Source organism: Anopheles stephensi, chromosome 2, assembly GCF_013141755.1.
Source record: "Anopheles stephensi strain Indian chromosome 2, UCI_ANSTEP_V1.0, whole genome shotgun sequence".
NCBI classification, from domain to species: Eukaryota; Metazoa; Arthropoda; class Insecta; order Diptera; family Culicidae; genus Anopheles; species Anopheles stephensi.
This window is the reverse complement of record NC_050202.1, coordinates 60,195,416-60,217,239: the sequence shown is the minus strand read 5'-3', so window position 1 is coordinate 60,217,239 and position 21,824 is coordinate 60,195,416. Positions and strand designations below refer to the sequence as shown.

The window sequence follows — 21,824 nt, the reverse complement described above, 5'->3', positions numbered from 1 at the left end:
CGGTGTTAATTATTAATGGTGAATCAATGTTTAAATCTCACTAAAGCTTCATTTATAGAATGAAAATATTTTGTTTGCTCATTTTCGCGGATAAAAATCCACCCAACGAAGATTCGTTGATCATCGGTTCGTTATGTTTTATTTAACGAAAACGTCAACCTCATCGCACTTTTTTTTAACGAAAACGTCAAAGCCTTCGCAGTTTTGGACGAAACCTGTGCTAGAACCGAAACTGGTGCTTGGAACAGAAGAGTGAAAATTGTGTCTGCGTCAAACTTTTCCAAAACCTCTGTCGATCGCTTTTCGAAGCAGCTCGTGTTATTTCTTCAACGCTTTAACTCTCCTCGAAACCAACCCCAAACTAAACCAGGTAAATGGGAGACTCATCGGTTTCTTTGTACGGTGCATTTTCATTTCGTTCGGGGTGGCATCTGCAAAAAAATCGATGCAGGGTGGAACTGCTGGTGTGCCGTTGGTGTTGCTCTGCGGGCGATGGTGATGATGGAATGTGATGATGATACGAAGGCGGCGGTGGTGGTGATCTGTGAGCCCCCTAAAGCGGTGGTGTGACTCAGAAACAAGAAAACGTTCGGTTTAATGAAATCCTGCGAGATGAAGTCATCTGAAGCTGGTACGGAATTCCTTCCGTATTTTTTTTACTGTGTAAAGGTGTGCCCGCTGCGAGAAGAGTGTACTCCCCGTCGGTGTACGGTGTTGTGCTACGCCCTTTCTTGGCGCACGCATGAAGCGCAGCACTATGCTAGAATTCGCACTGTTTTGGCACACACATGTCCTTATGCGGGTGGCCGCGCGCTACGCATACACATGTATGCAGCGACATCGTTTCAGGGTCAAGTCTAAAGGCGAGGCGACCACCGTTCGTTTCAATCTGGACAACCGGACAAGTTTAGTAATTTTTGCTGTCGGGGCATATTATTAACAAAAAAAAAGGACACGGTCAACCTGAACGGGGGCGACGGCGAAGGAGTTCGAGACAATTTCCAGCGCTAATTTATGTCCTTTTTTTTCTCGCCCGAGCCCCATCACATCCTTGAGACAGGACGAGAAGACCGCAGTCATTGCGTTTAAAGGATGAGACGCATAAACACACAGACACACACACACCGTTTAGTGCGCGGGTGTAAGAGCAGGACCAATGCAACGCCACACCACAGATAAAGCTCTGATGCTTGGCGCATACTCAAATCGGCCCTTCCCGGTTGTGTTGTTTTTTACCGTACCCAAACCTTATGATATTGATTTTTTGGGGAGTACGCACCTAGAAAGACACCCTGCTCCCCAGTGGAGACACCAAGGATGTGCTGATGATGCCCGATTTTTGTCATTTCGATTCTGAAGAAGCGAGTTTGCAGCGATTCGATGTTGTTTGTACGCCCTTTCGCATAAAGTATTCCAGAAGGGCTTTCATTAGCATCGATGGCCACAAACGATTCCTTGGCCTAACACCTTTGGCCAAGATCTGTGTTGTCTTAACGATGCGTTTGATATGAAGCGCAACGATGCGAATGAAGGAAGTCTTTGTTTGCGGTTCGTGCTTGCAAACTGGTACGGACATTTTCGGGCAGAAGAATGGCTTCCATTTGCTTTAACGTTAATGTTTAATGATTCTGGAGGTAATTTAAAATGTATTGTTTAAAATTACTTTTTAATACGCATCACGAATCGGTTGATCGATTCCATGACACACACGTAAATAGTGTTTGAATTCGTAATCACCTGCGTAAATTGACGCATTAAGGAAATTGATTTGGATTTTGGATAGGGCTCTGACGGGGGAAGACAAAAATATTAATCGCGAAACCCATTTGTAGCTGTGTGTACGTACAGGCAGAACGCAAACATGATATTTATAAATCTTCTCATTTACAGAATGCCGGCAGCAGCACCCGCGGAAAATGGGGCAGGCGTACCCAAAACCGAGCTCCAGGAGCTCCAAATTAAACAGCAGCAGGTTGTCGATGAGGTAATGGAACATGCCGCAGCATTAACAGGCCTACAAGATGCTACAGAAAACAAACCCCTATCCGCCTCACCGCATACTATTTAAACTGTTTCTTCTCTGTGCATTCTGTGTCACTCTTTCATGGTTCCGTGGTTGGCATCCCTTAGTCGCTGGACAGTACCCGACGCATGCTGGCACTATGTGAGGAGGTAAGAACAATCCATATTTTCCCCCTTGTTTTGTGTCGCATTACCATACGCGTACGCGCTCTTGTTCTGCGAATACTGGCAGTTCCTTTAGAAACGTGAGGATGATGGATGCGAAATGTGTTTAGGTAGAGGAGCTGCACTTACCTACTAACTGCTCCACGCAATAGTTCCGGCGGACTGCCTTTTTATTTACCAATTTAGGTACCGGTTATGCGTTTTATGCAGAGCGCAGAGGGTAATCAAATGCTCCACTTCGCTATAGCGTACAAAAACGTTCTGTAAAATGCTTGAAACGCCCTCCTAAACAAAAAAAAAACAATGTTCCGGTAAAGTTGTGCTATTTAAACCGATTTTGTTTTACTACATCAAACTAGTAAAATAGTAAAACTCTCCTAGTTCGTTATTATGCTATGTTTTGCTCACGATAATGCGATCGATCGAAGGCTCTGTCGATTCCGTGTCTTCGGATTTTCAAAAGCTCCTTCCAGGAAGTCATGTCAATTGAAATTTGTCCTGTTGTACCCAAGCCTGCCAGATTGTTTCCACCTTAGCTGTGTTCTTTCCGTTTTCTTTACAAACGTGTTTCGTTTTTCCTAGTTTTGAGCAAGTTTTGCAATACGCGTGGCGCAACAAACTTAGAAGGTTAATGTATGTGTGTGTGTGTTGGTTTTTCCATTTTTTTTACCCTACAATCATAAATGTTGCATTTCTGTTAATCAAAAATCTTTATCGGTGTTCCACTTTTGTGTGCAATTTGTTTGGTTTTGCGTCGCGTTTTGCTATAGTTGTTTGTGGGTAAAAAAGCATTCGATGTATTATTTGTATCAGTTGAAAGTAAACGTTACCAAAGCTTTAAATGTTCGGTCATGATCAGTTAGTTGCGAGATCGAGATTGCGAAGAAACAAAACAATGCTCCGTTCCTCCAGTTTCCTTTTTCGGTTGCCTTTAAGAAAAAAACAAATACTATAAATGGTCAGGAATTATGCATTATGTTTTACTCCTCGTTTGTCTAACGTGCTGTACTTTACTTCCATCTGTGTTTGTTGGGTTTTTGGTCCTGATTTGTTTTTTTTTTATTATACTTTTGTTGAGGCTGCGTGTGTTTTTGAATTATGTCCCGATCTATGTTGCATGCCTATATGACCTATTACTTACGTCAAACATTCGATCGTACTAACTATTTACGACACCATCACAAGTTCTGAAATTTCTTCTCCTCCAGAATGAAACCACGGCTGGATGAAGTTTGCAAACAGAGAAACAATAACTCCTCTACTTCTTCGTTCTGTCCTTCACTTGTATTAGAGCTACTTTCGATACCTATCACTATTGTACCTATGCTCTGCTATCCTACTTTTACAATACTCTAACCTTAACTTTTACGAAATTTTGCAATGCATGAGTATGTGATACAGATATTATTTCCGCCCTGCCGGAGATACCGATTCTCGAATGATTGTTCGATATCGGATCATTTATTGTTTGATGTGCTATAATTGTCGCCACGAGTTATGAGAAAGCAAAACACTTAATTACTACACGTTGAACATAAATTCAATATTCCATTGCAAATTCAAATAGTTGGATATCAAACGATACTTTGTAAACCATTTGTAAAAACAAAACGGCTGATCTAAATATAAAAAAAGTAAATATTCGTCCTTTTGTTGATTTATGCGTGTTTTGCTACATAAACTTCCCCATTTGCTCGTTTGTAGTAATTACCTGTAAACCGAAACCGAATAATGCTTCCTATTATTTAACCTGGTGTTAACTGTTTACGTTTTCATAGTGTTTTTTAATTTCGTTTTCTCGTGAAATGAATGTACGTAACGTATCTTAATTCCGTAACGATTGTGCGCAATGTGCTGATTAGTATAAAGGAAATTAACTATGATTCTGTTCAAAATCATTAACACTACAACAAGCACTCGAATGGAGCTGGATCCTGTAAAGTTGGTTAAACTGTGTTGTTTAATTTTTAAACCATTGCTAAAATAGAATACTACGAATCTCTACACTCTTTTCTCTTCGGTTTCCTAACTGTTTGTGTGTGTGTGTTTGTATGAACGACACAGAATAAAGTTATCCTTCGTGTGTTGAATTTATGTTCAATGTTTTGGTGATTTTTGTTTAATTTTTTAACGTCTCTCGAATCGAATTGGCTCTATTTTGTAACAAATGTCATGCATTTTTATTCTCTCGCTCTCTCTCGAGTGTATGAATGATGCGGACGGGCACGCATAGTTGTACTGTATCGATTAAAGATTATCCTCGATAATAGCCTTATACAGCTCAAGCAAGCAAGTAACGAACGGAATCCGCGTTAGGTTACAACTAACAACAACTGCCACCACCACTTAGAAACCACTAGGTGCTAGAATTTTGGTTTGTTACAAAGCTATATGTATCTCTATATATATATATACCAAACATACGTTAGCAGATCGATCGACGCAGGATAATACAATGATTTGGTCGGAACGAACAAAAAAAAAAAAAAAACACTGCAAACAACGCTACTCTACCGTCATATCCTCTGCCGATCTCAACGATCTGTGTGTTTCACTGTTTCGGCAAATCAAAACCAACAACAAGCAGAAACAACTCTATTCAAAACCCAAAAAAATAAACCCCCCATCACTACATGTATACGCAGAACAATTAACAAGTGACACTTATTACTGATTATTCCAAATGCCGCCATACAAAAATAGAGCAAGGAAGCCGGGATTCGAACCCTGGTGGCCCTTGATGATCAGGGAGGTGAGTCATCATATCATTGGACACATGCTATACATTATCTATCTATATTGTAATCCTTTGCAATGCCCAAAAAAAAAAACACCAACAACAACCATAAATAATTCTACATCAACGACAGTTGTTGTGTTTGAATGTATGAACTATACCTACCTAAACACTCCTCATTTCAAAACCCGCCAAACACGTGTCAAAACTCACCTTTCGTTATGATTTCATCATCATTAATAAAAAAACACTGAAAAGTCCGACACACCTTATTACATACTATATATCCTCCAAACGCATATTTCATCAGCTTCAATGTTGCAGTTTTGTCCACTGAAATGTACTATGTAACGAATGTATTCCCCCGTCAGCCCACGTGTATTTGTGATGTACTGAGAAAATACTGCCAAATCAACCTGTTACATATACTTTCCCCTTTCCAAGCACCAGATTTTCTGTGATTTTTGTGTTGTTTTACATAAAGATTTTTTTAACGACGCTCTTCACTATTAAAATATCGCTTAAACTCTGAATTTTCATGGTAGAAACCACCTTCCTACAGTATTAGGTTTACCTGATCTATTTCCTTCTCTTGTTTCTCAACTTTTGCTCGCACTAGCGCTCCTTACACTCACACAGATGCAGACTGCACTGAATTTAATGCTTTTATATACCTATGATATAGTTGCTTTATGTATATCTCTTGTATCTTGAACGCCTTCACGAATCATTCCATACTTCATCCATATTTCATCCATATCCTGTGATCCTTCCGATCTACCGGATCTACCTTACCCATTCTCCTGTACGCTGTGTACGTAGGCTCTAAGCACTCTATGCACTGCAAAGTGTCTTCCATTTATTGTAAGCTTGTTTCGTTGAGTTGTACTTGAGTTCCTTACTTAACGTTTCACTTTCATTTCGGCCTGTCGCTTCCTGTCGTGCGTAGGTACGCTTCGTATTATGTGTATTTGTGATTTTCCTTCTATATATGTAATTTTGTTGTTCCAATTGTCGATCCCGTACGTGAGAGTACTAATGAAGGCCTTATTATGATTATGATTTTTTTGTTGTTTTGTTTTCACATTGTGAGTGTTCTTGTGCTGTGTGTTGTGGATATCGAAAACGAATACTAGACGGCCGTCATACTCATACGGCACTAAAGCGTTAAACCAAAATGTGGTGTGTCGTGCTCAATGCTCATAGACGAAAAAAAAAGGAACTGGAAGATTGCATACGTACGATATTAACGAAAGTTTGAACAGCAGGTAGTAAAACCGGGAAGCAATATTGCCAATATTACAAACCGAATGAACTCGAAGGTACACGCGGATTGACATGACTGGGTTCCTCCATTAGCAGATCGAAATTGATGCGTGTAATATGGCTGGCAAAAGGTTGGCCCGGGGGGGGTGGGGGGGGTGGTGGGGAGGACGATCGCGATAAAGCCCGCGAGAAGATAAGAGCTGATTGTTTACTCAAATTTACCTAATAAGCTTCATAAGATTAAGATACATTGATCGATCCCAGTTGTACACGTAAGAATTGTACTGGCGGCTGGATGGTCGCACAATTTCGAGACCGTGAGAAGACGATGCTAAGTTGATATTTGTGATATTTTCTGATCTAGAGCACTGAGGTGGGAATGCGAACCATCGTAATGCTGGATGAACAAGGAGGTAAGCTTATCCACTGTTGAGTTAGCAAGACCAAATCAATAACAATAATCCAAAAAAAAAATATTTTGAACTAACTTCTACACACAACTGAAAACAACCTAACAGATAGTTTACAGATAACAGCGATATCATGTTTTTGTTAGTAGCAAATCTAAAAAAAAAACTAACCTCTGCTTGCCAATCTTCTTTTCCTTGTATCTGGACTTGTGTATAACTGTGTATAACTCCACAAACCAAATGTGTACCGAACAGTACAAGTGAAACTTACATTTCTTGCGCACTCTTCTACGCTTCTTCGTACGATTTAAATTTGAACAGTTTAATTGTGTGCGAAACGGTTTTGTGGTGTGAGCGAACAATCGGCATCCGGATATCCGACCGGGTACTACTTGTACAATGTAGTAGAACGTTGCGAAGGGCATACCCCCCTTTTGTACTAAACTCTCTACTCTACTAGTCCAGGCCAAGAAAATATCACAAATCACTCCAAAAAGAAACCAAACCCCTACGAATCAACAAACCTACCCAGCAAAACTAACGATGATTCACCCACTGAAACATACTTACAAGTACTTACCAATCGGAAAAAACAAACAAACGTACCAATGAGCACAGCACTTTTCACTCTAAACTCTGCATCCGCATCAATAAAACAACACAACAACAAACAGGTATATTTCTAAAGCATCCAACATCAAACCGAACGGCGCGACGATGAAAGTTTATACCATAGAAATTTATATATTTAAATATTGTTCTTGTTCCCGTTTTTAAGTACCTTTTGTTTCCCCCTGTTTCGGTTTTTTCACTACGAGCGTATAGTGTGCTCGGCAAGACTGCATTTAAGTTTCGAGTTTTGTTACCGTTACCAACCATCCCTGAAGATGAACTTGTGTTTGCAAATGCAGTACAAAGAAACATAGTTTTAGACTGCGTTTTTTTATTCGGTTTGTTTGATTTTACCAGCAACATGCTCACCATTATTTAGTGTACCAAGTTTTTACACCTTCAAAAGTGAAGTGTAGAAATGGTTTTGAGGAGGTTTTTCAACAATGTTATTACTGTAGAATTCACGCGTTTTTTTGTTTTGTTGAACATTCACAATTTTTCCTAAAACAAAAACTGTATAATATTGTTTTGAATGATCCCTCGCTATCCTGCTCGGACTGCCCTCCCCATTTCGAGATGCGCTGTGCCAGCTGTTAAAGCTCTTATGTTTGGTTTTCTTCCGCGGTGATTTACTGCATAACACTTTTAGTCACATTTGTTGGTTTGTTTCTTCTTCATTTTACACGAGTTTCCAATTCCGTATTTGTTGAAATTTTCCTGTTTTCGTTTTTGTTTTTGGTTTTCTTTTTGGGAGTGTAGAACGTTGCATGACATTCGAGTAATGTTATTAATCTTACCTTTCGATACTCTTATCAATATTATTGCTACATAGTACTGTTTAATCTTCTACCTACTACTACTACTACTACTATTACTAATACTAATACAACTACTTCTTCTGTTACTATCATCACTATTACTACTCTTTTTTTACACGTTAACTATCTATGCTGCCACTTCTAACCCTGTAAACGTTTCGTTCTATCGTTTCATACACATTTCTTCTATCAGTTCATTGCAACAAAATCTAAATCACATCGTTTTCTTTTAATTTGTTGAACGAATTTCCGTATGCCGTCACCACCCTTATATTGAATGCACAATGTTCACAGTACCGTATCCACTAAAACGTACATCCACAACAGATCAAAGCCCCCCCACCCCCGCCCACCCCCTTTTTTCGATCCAATCAACCTCTCTAAATCAATGTACGATCATACACAAAATGCATTTCATTACCCCTCCACAACAAGCAGTTCACTTATATCACTTACTACCGATTCATTGTCGTTACGAAACGATCATCGTGTAATTTACAAAAGGATAATTGGCATTCACTCACTCTCTCTCTTTCCGTCTTTCTCTCTCTCTATCTTTCTCCCTATCGGGGCGATCTTTATGATCTTGCTCTGTTGAAAAATTTGCAAATGCAAAAACTACAAACCCCTTTCTAAAACACCACAGAGCAATTGGACCGGATCGAGGAGGGCATGGACCAGATCAATGCCGATATGCGTGAAGCTGAGAAGAATTTAAGTGGCATGGAAAAATGCTGCGGCATCTGTGTCTTACCATGCAACAAGTAAGCACATTTTATTGGTGCACGACCCGCTCGTTTGCTAATAAAAAAAAAATGTCCTTTTTTGCATTTGCAGAAGTGCATCCTTCAAAGAAGATGACGGTACCTGGAAGGGTAATGATGATGGCAAGGTGGTCAACAATCAGCCCCAGCGAGTAATGGACGACCGTAATGGGTTGGGCCCACAGGCCGGTTACATCGGAAGGTAATAGGAAGCTAGCATTACATACTTACGACCGTATTATGCGGGTTTTGGCCTCTCTGGCGGACGCCATCTCGATTTCACTGGATCAGCCCATCTGTCCATGCCGCCATCCCAGCCGCCAAAGAATCCATCGACTGGGTCGTCCGGCGTTATTCTCTTGACATGACTAGAGATGTCCAGTAATCGTAGCCACTTTTGACCCTAGATAGATTTGTAAGATGGGAAGTTTTGGACAACGTGAAATGTGTGATCTCACATCTTTCTGTGCAAATTTTATCCCTGCGCAAAATTAGTGTTTGAGTGACAATCCCTTTCCTGCTAATGCTGTACGCACCCTGTAACACACTGTTTACATTCCTTTTTGCCCCCCGACCACAGGATTACGAACGATGCCCGGGAGGATGAGATGGAGGAGAACATGGGACAGGTGAACACGATGATCGGTAATCTGCGAAACATGGCGCTCGACATGGGCTCCGAGCTGGAGAACCAGAACAGACAGATCGACAGAATCAATCGCAAGGTAAGTGTCCTGTTTCACTCCACTCGTTGGCTTTCTCTCGCCACACACTGCCATCGCCTGTGGCCGCGGACGGCGACGGATGAGACTTTCGTCGTTCGCATTCCGCCGCGTTACTGCACCGGCCTGCGAACTCGCTGAACTCGCCGTTGAAGGAGTTGTGCGAGCGCAGTGCGAGAGTGAGAGAGTGTGAGAGAAAGTGCAAACGAAACGAGAAAGAAACGGCGCAGCATCATATATGTTACCGACCCTTGCTATACTTTCTACTATACATATTTAGCCGAATGATCTTTCTTAGTTTTTTTGATCAGATTATTACATCGTTAAACATGCATTCGTTTGTTTTTACCATCTTACCTACTACTGGTTCGTTTGTACTTTTCATTTGTTTCGTTGTTAATTTACGCGTATTAGTTTTATATGTTGGTGTTTTCTCAATTCTACCAAAACAACAACAACCACTACTTGCAGCACATGTGCAATCAGAACAATCAGAAAACATAAACATAAAAAAAAAACATCACATAAAGTTCTCTCTAAACAGCGGTTTTGTGCTTGCGCATTTCTCTAGTTTTGTGTTACTTTAATTTAACTTTTTTGGTTTTTCGTTGAAGAAACGTGTTCAACGGAAACAGTGTTTCTTCGCCATTAGTGTGTGCCACCCTTTAGTTCTATCTCTCTGTCTCTCTCTCTCTATCTCTGGATTAGAAATCCTGTTCGGTATTCGGAAACCTAATGTTTGTATCACCATGTTCTAGTTTTACTCGTGATTACTTTACCACAATTACTAATTCCAAGCGTAGCGAAGAAGTATCTATGTTCTGTCGTTGAAACGCGTTGTTGTCGTCTCTGTGTGTATACTGTTGTGTCCCGTTGTTGTTTGTTTACACACACACGCACGCACAAACAACACAATAGGTCCGTGCTGCTTTCGTTCAAATTAGTGTACAATCACCCACCATCCCTCTGAAAACATTACATGACAGGGTTTCTCAAACCAGTTGAACAGCGTAACACAATATCTTAACAACATAAAATGCTTTCTTGAAATCGTACATGCTATTCGAACTCCGTAAAATCTCAACTCGACAATGGAAAATGTCTCGTTGACTTAACTGTTTATTCTACATGGTTTCGTAATTCACGTATCAATTGGGGTGGTCCGATGGCAGAAGTGATTGCCAGTCTTCGTACCGCTGGCCCGGGATTCAAATCTAGGATCCCATCTAGACCGCCTATCTTTTCGTAGGACAGGTTATTAAGCTAGCGGTAAAATTAAGTCACAGAAAGGTTGGAATGGCAGGCCGAAACCTTTAGAGGTAGTGGTGTCAAAAAAGCAGAAGAAAATTTATTTTTGAAATCATGAAAAAGCATTAAAATATCTCAACATAAACAATGACATACCTGTCTTTAAAAGTGTATTTAAGTTTTTGAAAAATCATACCAAATCATAGAGTTGCCGGTTAAAAATTTGAATTTTAAACTGGATAGTCACCTTGTTTTTCCATTTTGAGAAGGGTTAAAGAAATCGAGTTGCACATACGATGTTGAATTAGTGTGTTATGTTGTTGAAATTAAGTGTTACAACGTTGAACTGGCCTAAGAAACCGGTATCCCAGAGCTATCGTGCATTTCTTGTGCATTCGTGATTTTCGTTCGTCTACTGTTTTTTCATCTTTTTTCTCTAATTTCTCTCTCTCTCTCTCTCTCTGTCTGTCTGCCATCTATCCTACATTTTCTATGCGCCTGAATCTATCGAGGAGTGTGTTCTAGTACATGTTTGTGTAGCGTTTCAAATTTAGTGTGTACGACATTTTTCTGTTACACCAAAAAAGAGAGAGAGAGGCAAAACTGGCCCAGACTTTGAACAACGCCACTACAAACGGAAATGAGCTTTTCTTATTGTGTGATATTTTTGGCCATTGGAAACAGAACGATAGTTCTCTTTTTCCCTCTTATTTTGGTCTACAAAATTCATCCACCGGTTCTCCTTTCCGTTTTCGAATCGATTTTGATTGTGTTTAAGTTACAATTTGAATTACGCTGTTAGTTAATGTACACGCCCAGAGAGCGCCAAACAAGATAAACTGAAAGATGATAAAACGCTTTACTTTTCCTACTCGATAGGAGTAGTAGTCCCGTTTGTTTTTTCGAACTAATTTAAACAATATTAGTTGATCTTTGCTAGCTAGCAAGAAAAAAGGATCTTGTTACGTTGTTGCTGCATTTCTGTTCCAAGCTTACTTATGATTTTGTATCATATACTGACTTATATAATCCAACGCTCTCTCTCTCTATATTATGCCTTTTCCCCGTTTTTCGCTATCCTTGTTTGCTAGCTGATTGTGTTGTTTATTTTCTATATAACTTTATAAAAACGACAAGCCCCGTTCGTTAAATGTATCACCACTGACATGCACCGAACTCACATTGGCGAGATCGGCTCGGACTGTGAGAGGCATGATTAGAAGTATCGTTTTCCTGTTGATGAAAAAGGCGGATTCGTTTTAGCTGTGTGAGCGTTATGCGGGAAAAAACACCGTAGAGTTTGACGTATTTTTGTTTTAATTATGTTTTTAACCATATATGTGTGTGTTTTTCTTTGTTAACCACGTTTCGCAAATGGCTTAACGCGCGCGCGCGCGAGAGAGAGAGCGCGCGCAGTAAAAAGCCGCTATAATATGCTATGTTAATTATTATGTGTTTTATTTAAAAAAAAGCAGCAACAGTACACTTCCTACGGTGTACTACTTAGCTATGCTCTTACCTTACTGTATACGTCAAAAGCTACGGTGTAGCTACAGTTTCCGCTACACGACCGGCAGACTGACACTTCTTCGCAACCCAAACGGTAGAGTATTTTGAATTTTCTCATTACCAAAACATCTTGTGACACACGTTGCCAACTTGTGTGTGTGTGTGTGTGATGGGAGTAAGTATCCGTTGTGACCCATAACAAACAAACAAACAAAACTATCCGTTTGGTAGGTAGAGCCCACTGTTTTCTATGTGCCAAAGTTGATACTTCAGTTGTTGATACAAAACCGAGATGGAACCGACATGAGAGGAATCATTGATCCAGGAAACCAAGGATAGAGAATATCTACGATGTGTTAGCGAATTCTTGTCCGTTTTTTTGTTTTTCCTTCAATTATGTTTGTTTTTCTCTATCCCGTATCTGTATTTCGTTTCATTGTTAAATGTCGTTCTTTTTGTGCGCTTTTGCAAACCGCTTCTTCGCGGTGGACCTCATCGCTTCTGCGCGCATTATTATCCTTGAACGGGAAAAAAGCACACGCTTGTCTACAACATGTTACATGTACTAAAAACAGTTCATTGCTATCAAACGCAATTGCTTCAGTGTTGTTGCCAAAAGAGACCAAAAGAAAGCCTTAACGATAAATGTGGAGTATTTTGGAAAAGCTTTTACACTGCAGTCCCCCCGACCAATGACCAATGAAGTCTGGGACGCCTTCCGATGGGGAACAATGTTGGATAGATCAATTAGTAATTAGCCCACCGTTTGCAAGTGCCATTAAGAGAGCTTTAGTTTTTGGCTTGGATGTTCCACCTCCCCTCAACTCCCATTTTCCCCCCACTTTTTCGCATCGTTGTTCGATCAACATGGATATCATGTCGAACGAAAAGGAAAGAAAAAAAAGTCAACTAATGCCGCCAGTAGTGTTTTGGTTTTTAAGTTATGCTTCTGTTATCCCGTTATCTCGTGCCTCCACCATTCACGTACGCTGCTTTAGAAGCTCCCCCCCACCCCCACCCCGCCGCCGTTTTGTGCGTACCATCCGGGTATTTTTGTGTTGAACAATTCATTGCGTTGCCTTTTTTCTTCGATACGCGTTGTTTTGCGTTAGTTTTCAAAACCCTGGTTTTTGTTCCACGCGCGTACCACTTGAGTGAATAATCTGATTGAGAATCAATTGCTCTTACCTCTCTTGCTCTTTCATTATACCATATATTCTATATACTCTATACACTATATACTACACATATGAATATACCTATGGTTTATGTTTATTGCATGTGACATGATCGTTATTTTAATGCTCTTCCAACAATCTAGGGCGCATCAAATGAGGACAGGATAAAGGCGGCCAATGAAAAAGCGCACTCGCTTCTCAAATAAAAAGGGTACCGAGTATATATATATGTAGCCAGTGCATATATACAATATACACACCTATCTATACATAGATATATATATATACATATACTTGTACGGTTATCGTTATTATTTTACCTCCCAACCATATTACGGATATCGAACACGAACAAAGCCGCGAAAAATGTAAGTTGGTAGTTTTTTCTTACTTCTTTACCCACACATATATGTATATGTATATTCATTCTTAGTTATTCGTTTAAAAAAAATACTACTATTTATGCGTGTAATAATGGAACATATTTATTAAGTATAAGTTTCTTTATGTCAATTCGTTCTTATTATATCTATATATGTAGGATGTGATATTATAATTATATTATGCTGCGGAATCAATAGAACAGAAAGGAACTATGACTCACACAAAAGACATTAAGAATAAACCAATGTTTATGAAACATAAAAAAATAATCTGATCACTGCTTTTATTTAAACTCTTTTTATCCTTATACAATACTCTGATTCTTATTTTGGTTTTTACTTTTATCACGCTTAAGTTTTGAACTCTTTTTTACGTTTCACTTTCAAGTATAAACAATGTAGGCAATTATGAGTAAAAAATCGTATCAAAAACCGAAAAAAGTTGAAACTAGATAATTGGATCGGAGATAAATGGGAAGCATTTTGGAGCAAGTGTAATTGCCTGCTAGTTTTGTCTTTCCTTTTTTTTACTTTCCTAAACCTTTCGGCCTCTCTAATGCCTCTTTTTTGTCTCTCAACCTATCAGCCCCCCAAACAATCATTCCGTTTGTATCTTTCACTGTGTAGTTGTGTACTACTACTACTACTACTACTACTGCCAAATTAGTCGTTACTTCGATACGATACTTGATTTTTTTTTCTCAAATACCACACCTTTATTCCAACTTTACTCCACGCCTGATCAATAACTATTGCCTCTAATCACATCGCCCCAAAAACCGTGCGGAGCGTGAGTGATCTTATCTTCTGTATGCTATCGACTTCCGTAGGGAGATTCCAACGCCACCAGGATAGCAGCGGCTAACGAACGGGCTCACGATCTGCTGAAATAAGATGCTTTCACCAGCAACAACAGACACACCACACGCACTCTATGAGCGAAGGGTGGAGCAGGGATAGTAGGCGACGTAAGCAAACAACGCATAAGGACAGGATGCGATCGTAGATCGATCGGCAGGGTATCTTTTCAAAGTTGCCGCCGGGAAGGACATAGGACGAGATAACAGTGAGGCGAAATCCACCTACGATTTACAACAACACCGCACCGCAAAACAGGACACAAACACTTGAAGATGAGAGGAACAAACTTTCCGAAACGTGGACGTGGTTCGGACGGTGCTTTGCATTTAACGCTGAGCGCTAAAAGCTGGCAGGAATCAAACTAGGAATGTGTCAGTCGTCGCCATCGCGCTTGCTGATTTAGTGTAAGATGACGCTCTAGGCTTAAACAATGAAAAAAGAAGAAGAAACACATAGAGTCCGTTTGCTCAAAACGGATGGATCCGGGGGGAGAAAACGTAAAGGGGTCGAATGCATGCAATTTTACACGAAACTCGCGAGACAGCGAAATGCAATACAACTTCATCACAACACAGCGGGAAGCGTAGCGCGGATTGAAAATATTACAACGATACTCTTAGGTTTCATTAGGTTGTGCAAGCTACTTTTGCGTTCGGCACTCTAATTTTGACGCCTCGTCGTAATTCTCGCATCCGATTCTTTCGTTCTGTGTGTGTGTGTGCCGCGCAACGGGCCGCCCCTTGCTCTGCCGTTGCCGTTTCCTTTCGCTTCCAATGTCTAGGCTACCGGGACCAACGTATCCTGTCCTTACGTTCGAAATGCTTTCTCTTCTGGGACGGCTGGATGATCGACGAGACCTATTTATTACAAGTTTGTTGTTCGTTGCGTGCAAAAAAAAAACTGCAACAAAAAAAAGCTAGTTAATCTTAAACCGATGCCCGTTTTGTCCGGCGCAAGCGTACGCATGCTTTCCGTAGCAGCTTTTAGTCACACAGTAGGATAGGATGATACAAATCTACTCCCCCGTTGGTTCGTCCCCCGAATTGTGCTTGGTGGACGGCGTTTTTTGGGTTTGCAGTTTTTAGTCCCCCCCTTTGTAGCATGTTGTAAAGGTTGGTTGAAGCGGGTTTGATAATCGGCCATCCTCTTAATGCATTTTAATCGTTACAGTAGCGTAAAGCCTTGCCACCGTACTAATACTGTTAGGCGAATATTTTTTCCCATCTTTTAACTCTGTTGTGGAGCTTTTGGTTTTAGGATGAACTACGTTCGAGTGGTTTCCTTTTCTTCCCACCGAGACAGCAAAGCATTTAGCAGAGCATCAATGGGGAACACCAGTCGAGATGTGTAGCTAATCATCATATCACTGGGTGTGTGCTGGATTGAACCAAAGTAAAGGACAGATTCCCCATTTTTTGTGATGTGACTGTGTGCTGCCAGTGCAGAGGAAATGTGTTGTGTGCATTGTGCTTTTGTCCTGCCTGGCATGGGTTGGACAGGGTTGGAAGAGTTCGGCCCCGGGTGCTAGTAACACTCGGTGTCGCTTTGAGCTTTGTTTCTCGGTCAAATGGCCCGGACACTAGGAGGACATTGAGTGTCAAACACTTTTTACATTCATCACCAGTATATGCTTCAGAAATAGTGTCGTTACCATAGTGCCAGTACAGCATTAATTCCGGCAAGAAGTTGCTTGCTCGCACCGGCTTTCGTTTCGCACCGGATTGCGGGACGGAACGTGGACGCGCAGCAGGTGTTTGGCAATGAGCGTGAATATGCATTGATTTGGCTCTTTTCAAATTCGACCTAATAGTGTATGGTAGTGTTATTTTAAAAGTTCTCACTGTATACCAGCATATTTGACTATTCCCTAGACGTTGGTTATAGATGGCCACCATTGAATCATCGTTCAATCTTGCAAAACCGTAGGTCCAGCACACGGCGGGTACTAGTTGAACTAGCAGGCCACAGATTTAGCGTCAAAATAATCTCAATTGTATCTAGCTGACTCGAGCGCTTCTTACCGATGGTGGAATCGGTTTACCTACCGACTCGACCTATGGGAACGCAACAAAAATTGATTTTCTTTTCCCCACTGGGTTCATAATTTGCAAGCAATTTTTATCTCAACGTAAGCTTCAATCTCAAACAATTCAAAAACACACGCACACACACACCATTAAACTCATGTGTGTGGAGCTGCGAAAAAGGGACGTACAGAATACCCATAGCCACCAAAAAAGAAGCAACAAACAAAAAAAAAACCACGTCGGGGGAATAATAGGCAAATGAGCAAAAAGGGTAAAATTACAACAACAAAAAATTAAAAAAAAAAGCAAAAAGGCGTACTTTAATAATAAATATAAATATACAAAACTTATACATTATTAATGATACAATTATTTACTTAGCAAAACGTGAGAGAGCGAGTAAATGTGCAGTATTGTGGGGGGGCGCGTTTATATCATATCAAGCAAGCAGGACGTGACGAACCCAGGCGACACAGACAGACAGACGGACGGACAGACATTCTCACACAATGAAATAAGGAGAGCAAGGGGCGAAGCGGATAAATTAAAAACGTAGCAAAACTAAACACCGAAGTGAATTGTATCGCAAAGCAAAAGTTTATAGTAAGACAGCAACGGGAAGCATTGTGTGCAGCATAACGGCAGCGTGTGTTAAGGCATAGGGATGCGAATTGTCCATTTGCAAATGGCAAGTGTAAAACCATTGTGGCAAAAACTTCACACAAAACTGATGATAAAAGATTGCAATATTAGTGTGGTATCGTACCGATCCGGAAGCGAACGAGCAAAAAGCACTTAAACTCGACTCACTAAACGAGGAACGACAACCAAACAAACAAAAAGCATTAATCCAAGGCTATATATATATACACACATATATAGAAAAGTCCAGTTGCAATGAACAAACAAAAACAAGCAAGAAACTTTATCATATAAATATATACCGAAATATACTGGACTGGTGAGTAGGCAGCAGGAGAACAGACAGCAACAGGACATGGAACAGACGATTTAAAAAAAAACTGACACGAGGAGACGTTCAAGTATATACACTCATTATTATGTTTGAACAAAATGACCGTTGATTGAATAGATTCATCAGCAATAATAAACAATTGTGATAATACAATACATACACGAGGCGCGGAACTGTGGAAAAAAAAAACACACATTACATACACGGGGTTTGAAGGGCGAATGTGTGCCAGCGAGGATGTGATGATGGTGGGTGGCAGGCAGGAATTATGAAGCAATCGAAAGAGAGTAGCAGCAGGAAACAAAAGGACAGCAACAATTGACACAAAAAAAATGAAGCGCGAAAGAAGGAGTAGCATGTGTGGGAAAACTACAGAATGGAATGGAAAACTGAAGAATCGGCTCAGTTTTAATCTTACGCACGTACAGTGTGTCGGAGCAATAGAAAAACAAAATGGTTTTTCGATTACACTCACAGTTCGACTCACAATCGAAATCACTCCAATCGTTAGTACATCTAAACTGCAGAACAGCACTTTAAACAGGCCGTTACTCTTCCACATGAGCTCCGGCCGCAATTTCGGGCGGCCCTCTCACACCCCGTTTTGAAGCAAATCACACTTCCACCATACAGCACCATTTCTTCCTGTCTGTGCGGCAAACACGAACAAGGACATTCTTCAATCTTCCATCCATTCCGCGGCAGCATTGTTGGACGGGGTGCTGCTTCCGGACAGGTACGCGCACACCCTGATTGCCTGTTAGTTGATCCTATTTGTTGAAGTATGAAGCCGTTGTTCATAGGACGAGTCGTACACGATCGTGCGTACGAAGTGCAAGCAATTATTGCTAGATAAATGTTAAGAAATTCTCTGTGAACCGGTAGGAAAAAATCGCGCAATGATGGTGGGAACTGGGAAGGGTACTAACAGGAGAGTGTGGCACAACAAACAAACAAGCAAAACCTTACAGAAACACAACACAACTAGAACAGCAGCAGTTACAGCATTTAGCCCTCTCTCTCTCTCTCTTTCTCTCTCTTACTACCTTAGCGCGATTGATGTACTCCTGCACCACGTGTGGGACCGTGGTGTTGGGATAGGTAATCGTAATCGTAAAACACTCATAACCCATCTCTTGTTGTCTTTAAAAAAAAAAGCAAAAGCTCTACGTGTGTGTGTATAAACAAACAAACAAAAAACCCAAGTCAAAACGCGAGACAAAAAAAAGAACTCCAAAACTATTGCCATTTATTCCGAGTGTAATAGGTAATGTCACCTAGTCACAGTCGCTAAGCTGCTAACTAGCAACATTTATTAGCAAACAGGAAACCAGTAGCTTAGTAAACGCTTAACGTTTCTCTCGGTGAGTTTCCTATTGGATTGGTTGTGTTTTTTTGGTTTAACGCATCCTTACAACTACCACTGCTACGTCCCATCTGCTTTGGGGCCTCTTTTTTATTCGCGCCTCCACCCCACAAAGGAAAACATTTCAGCTACAAAAAAAAAAGGAAAGATGTGCTAAGGAATGGATAAGCAGCAGGATGAGAAAGGTTGCGCATATTGGGAGGGCGAGAAAAAAGAAACAAACGTTTACGAAATGTTATCTAGTTAAGTTTGGCTACAAACAAACAAAAAATTACTCTTAGCGTAAATGAATTCGAAACTTTGTAAATAGATTATAAATATTATATACACACACACACGCAAACAGACACATGAACACAAACACCGATACATGCATGCCTACATTACGGCGCACTGTGCAGGGCAAGGTGCGCACGTGTTACTCTGGTGGTTGTCAGGCGCAACTCAGCATGCAACTATGAAACGAAACCGAACCTGTTGAACATTGCGTAATGTAATTGCATACTAGGGGAGCATACTGTGCGGATTAAGTTTTTAAACTCTCTACCTGCGACAAGACAATTGTTTTGCAATGTATGGTCCTATGGCAAGATCAGCTGTGTGGCGCCTTTCCATTAGCAGTTGCAACTGTGTCTGCGCACGCTGCTTCCGGTTCCGGAATAATAGCAGCTCGAAGCCACAGCACCAAGAAGCTAGTAATGCAAAGGAACGGTGGCTACCACCTTACCCGAAACATCCCGTGAGAGGAACACAAAATTGTACGGCCAAAAAGACACAACACAAACCCAAATGACACACATCACACACTACAAGTACTTCCTGCACACGAATGATGCACACTACGTTGGATGGTTGCATGTAAAACTGTTTGTTATTTGATTTTAAAATTTAAAGTTTTTCCGGCCTAGTTTAACACCGCCATCACACCGACTTTACGCGTGGTCTATGGTGGTAAGCGATTATTTATTGCTTTTGCAGATATTTATCCATCCGCTCATTGACGTCGTGCTGCGAGAGAGAGATTGGAAATTGTTGAAGGGTGCGTGTGTTGACGTGTCCTTACCGAATAGGCGGTAAAGGACCGCCCGACAGAGGAAGGGTTAGGGCGTGAATCGTGTGTGCGATGACAATTGAGTGACAAAACTGTTTGTACATACATACATACATACATACATACATACACGCATGTACACCCTAAATTCGTCATCCTGACATGTATTGTTCGGCTAAGTTAATTTGTGACTGCACCGGAAGCGACATCTCAAGCTTGCACTCAACACCACCGTGTCCCTTCCGGATAAAGGCGGTTCGCACACGCATATATACATACACATGTGTTTAAAAAATCAATTTCGATTCGCTTCACATACACACACACACACCACTCTACTCACTCACACATTGACAATGCAATGCATTTACTTGATAAGGGAACGGTTCAGCAGAAGGTAGAAAGGATGAGCGCGTGAGGCAGGAAACAGCTAACAGGTATTGAGCAAGAACAAAAGCTTTTTTGGTACATTTCGTATAAAAGGTAAAACAAAACATTTCCCCCCCCCCCCCCCCTCTCCGCCCTCCACCAAATAACAGACACTAATTCAAAATTAAACTAATCCAACACAAGACAAAAGCAAACAAAAAAAACATGCGTATAAAACTAGCTGCAGATTAATTGAAACTGTATTACGGTTAATACTTTTTAAAAATGTATTTCAAGTATCCTGTAAAAATAAAATGATTATAATGGACCTAAAGAAGAAAAAAAACCTCCTCGTAACGCCTTCGAGCGGGTGTGGTCGGGATGGCCAGATACTAAGCGTTCAGGTAAGTAAATGCCCAGCTGGGGGTCCCCGGAGGGCGAGATGACATAGACGTAGATGAGGCTTGGATGACGAGGATCCTTAGTAGCTGAGGTCTGTTGCTAGTAGAAAGTCGCTTGGACGTCGAGGTCTCTTGGTCGATGAACAACGAGGCAAGGACTCTTGATAAGATAAAGATCCATTGAAAGAACAGTCAGGACGACAAGTTTCTTTAGACGAAATTGAGGCTCGAGGTCCGGATTAAAAGGGGAAAAAAGCTTTCGCCGGCCGCATGGATGGATAGATAAATCGACAATTTTACTGGATAGTTCTCCTTTTCTTCCAGACATGGGCCTCAACCGGTGAAATCGAACAAATTTGAGATCTGTTTTCAAACTGCCGGGCATCAAGCTTGTTCTTCTATGGCCTAAGGACCTCTTTGGTCATGCCTGCCATTTCTAGCTTTCTAGACTTATTGATCGGTCCGGATGGGATTTGAGCCTCGGTCCTGCCGTATAAAGACCGGCCGCCGTTGTCGCCTCTACTTCCCTCTGTTTGGCTGGGACGACCTACTGAATTCATACCCCTCATCAAATAATTGGTTAACAAGCACTTACTGTTTTCGTACACTGCTTGAAGGAGCTTGCTACGTCACGCTATGAGGTAGGATTCTCTTAATCCTTTTGATGCGTTAGGCCGAGCGCCTTACCACAGCTGCCACAGGATAACAAATATTCGTCTGCTTTTTCTGCAAGCATCACGTGTGGTAATCTTATCAACTCTGTAAGTTAGGTATTCACTTGATGGCTTCTCAACACGATCACTCATCAGCTTCGATCAAACACTATACTTGTGATTGTAATAGCTGTATTATTTAGTTGGTGATAGTAATGACTCTTTGTGGGGCTTCTCTTCAACCAAACCCTAACCTACCATCCGCTGATCCTCTGAACACTCTAAC

At 41.0% G+C, this 21,824-nt stretch overlaps 1 protein-coding gene across 5 annotated transcripts; it reads left to right on the top strand.

Moving 5' to 3' along the window:
- Positions 1–174: 174 nt before the first annotated feature.
- On the top strand, positions 175–20,821 carry LOC118506489 (synaptosomal-associated protein 25). Of its 5 annotated transcripts, none has more exons than XR_004905515.1 (9): positions 175–370; positions 1,891–1,984; positions 2,131–2,172; positions 4,891–4,939; positions 8,677–8,794; positions 8,868–8,996; positions 9,375–9,519; positions 13,595–13,819; positions 14,665–20,818. XR_004905515.1 is itself a non-coding variant. In XM_036043676.1 (8 exons), the coding sequence occupies exons 2-8, from the start codon at positions 1,892–1,894 to the stop codon at positions 14,725–14,727; spliced, it is 639 nt and encodes a 212-aa protein (XP_035899569.1). In that variant the 5' UTR covers positions 175–370; position 1,891; the 3' UTR covers positions 14,728–20,821. The 5 variants fall into 5 exon arrangements, 3 of the variants coding, with proteins under 3 accessions (XP_035899569.1, XP_035899568.1, XP_035899567.1); XR_004905514.1 differs by lacking the exon at positions 4,891–4,939 and adding an exon at positions 6,555–6,603 and having other exon boundaries at positions 190–370; XM_036043676.1 differs by lacking the exon at positions 13,595–13,819 and having other exon boundaries at positions 14,665–20,821.
- Positions 20,822–21,824: the final 1,003 nt, after the last annotated feature.